The sequence below is a fragment of the Cariama cristata genome, unplaced genomic scaffold (assembly GCF_000690535.1).
Source record: "Cariama cristata isolate BGI_N322 unplaced genomic scaffold, ASM69053v1 scaffold15500, whole genome shotgun sequence".
NCBI classification, from domain to species: Eukaryota; Metazoa; Chordata; class Aves; order Cariamiformes; family Cariamidae; genus Cariama; species Cariama cristata.
Genome location: NW_009596580.1, coordinates 25,017 through 26,621, shown reverse-complemented (window position 1 = coordinate 26,621; position 1,605 = coordinate 25,017). Strand labels below are relative to the sequence as shown.

At 57.7% G+C, this 1,605-nt stretch overlaps 1 protein-coding gene across 1 annotated transcript in view; it reads left to right on the top strand.

The window, feature by feature from the left end:
• Positions 1-658: 658 nt before the first annotated feature.
• Positions 659-1,605, top strand: part of LOC104166721 (probable E3 ubiquitin-protein ligase MID2) — a gene marked incomplete at both ends in the record, with an annotated part of 23,009 nt that continues 22,062 nt past the window's right edge. Inside the window, one exon of the mRNA XM_009706746.1 lies at positions 659-754. Coding sequence (XP_009705048.1) covers positions 659-754 — 96 coding nt within the window. The remainder of the gene's footprint in view (positions 755-1,605) is intronic.

The window sequence follows — 1,605 nt, the reverse complement described above, 5'->3', positions numbered from 1 at the left end:
CCCCGTGGCTCCGTCTGGAGCTGCCGCCGTGCTCTCCCTGCCTGTCCCTGGGTTGATGGTTCACAAAGGAGAGAAGTCCCTCTCTGATGGTTCTCGTTTGGCTTCCTTACCACGTGCAAAACAAAAATGATGACGAGAATAGCCATGCTGGCTTCTTTCCTGGGAGAGATGTCGGGAGCAGCACTTTTAGTCTCTCCCACCTTGTCAGAGGGTTCGGCAGCAGCGAGTGGTTTGGGCGCGTTTTTGACAAACTCCTGATGTTTTTCCAGCTGCCTGTAAATTTTCCAGGGAAGGCAGGAGAAAGCTTTGCTGCAGGAGCACAACCCACCCCGGCTTCCCCAACCGACTCCAGAGGCGCAGCCAAGGGCAGACACCCACGCTGTCACCTCTGGTTGTGGACCTCCTCAGGGCCACCGCGGTGCCCGGCTTGGGGGCTCCTCCGGCTTGGGCCGAGCACTGGCACAACTCACCAGCGTGGGCAGGAGCTGCCAACAAACCCAAGAGCCTCTGCCCGAAGTTATTGAAGTTGTTGCTCCCTCGGGCAGCGTGTTGGGTGGCAAATGGTTTTGGTTGCTGATGGGGGACTGGGGACAGTCCTCCGGCTTTGCTAATCTTTTTGTTTTTTTCTCTTTCTCCTCTCCCATTTCTGGACTCGCAGCAAACCCTGGAGACGAATCTCACCAACCTGGTTAAACGCAACAGTGAACTGGAAAACCAGATGGCCAAGCTGATACAGATCTGCCAGCAAGTGGAGGTTGGTGAGAGCAATCAGGGGACCAGGGGGGCGATGGGGAAGGTGCACTGGGAAGCTCCCATCTCGAGTGATGGGATGTGTGGGATCGCTTCTGTGTCCTTTCCCTGGGGGCTGCCCTGGGAATGGAGATGGGTGTGTGGTGGGAAGCATCGCTGACACCGAGGGGCTGGTGCGGGGATGAATTATTTCAGAGAGTTTAGTCTCAAATGGTGGAGGACGTGGGGATGGTTCCCAGGGGTCTGTAGGGTCTGAAGGAGAGGGTGGCATGACTGGGAGCCACTGGGAGGGGGCACAGGCTGCTGGGTTGGCTCAGGAAGGGAGGATCTGCTGGCTGCTCTGTGCTTGGGGGACGGTGGGTGCTTTTGGTTGATGCCTGGGTGGCACTGAGCGTGCAAACACAGCTCAGCTGTCAGGGAGGGGGAAAGCGGAGTTGCCCCTCTCGTAGCTGCCTCCTGCGCTCGGATGCAGTTTTGCCGGCAGCTCCTGTTTCCTTTGGTGCACAGGTGGGACCCACTGGGGCTGGGTGCTGCAAACCTTCCTCTGCAGCTGGAAGGCATTAGCGAGAGTTTGCTTTGGATGCTCAGCATGCTACAGCCTGCACCCTGCCTTCAAAGGCTGGGGCATCTCCAGCTGTGCTCCCGGAAACAACCAATCCTTTTGGCCGTGATGCCTCTGTACTTCAAATTCTGGGCTAGTTACACCTCCTCTTTCTTGTCTGGGGTTGCTGTTAAAGTAAACTAGTTATTCTTTGCAGAGCACTTGAATGTCAAAGTGCCGAGCGCTGCAGGAAGGCGCGGAGGGAAATTGCTGGCTGTGCCTGCGGAGCGGCGTCGGGGGCGCAGGCCACGGGC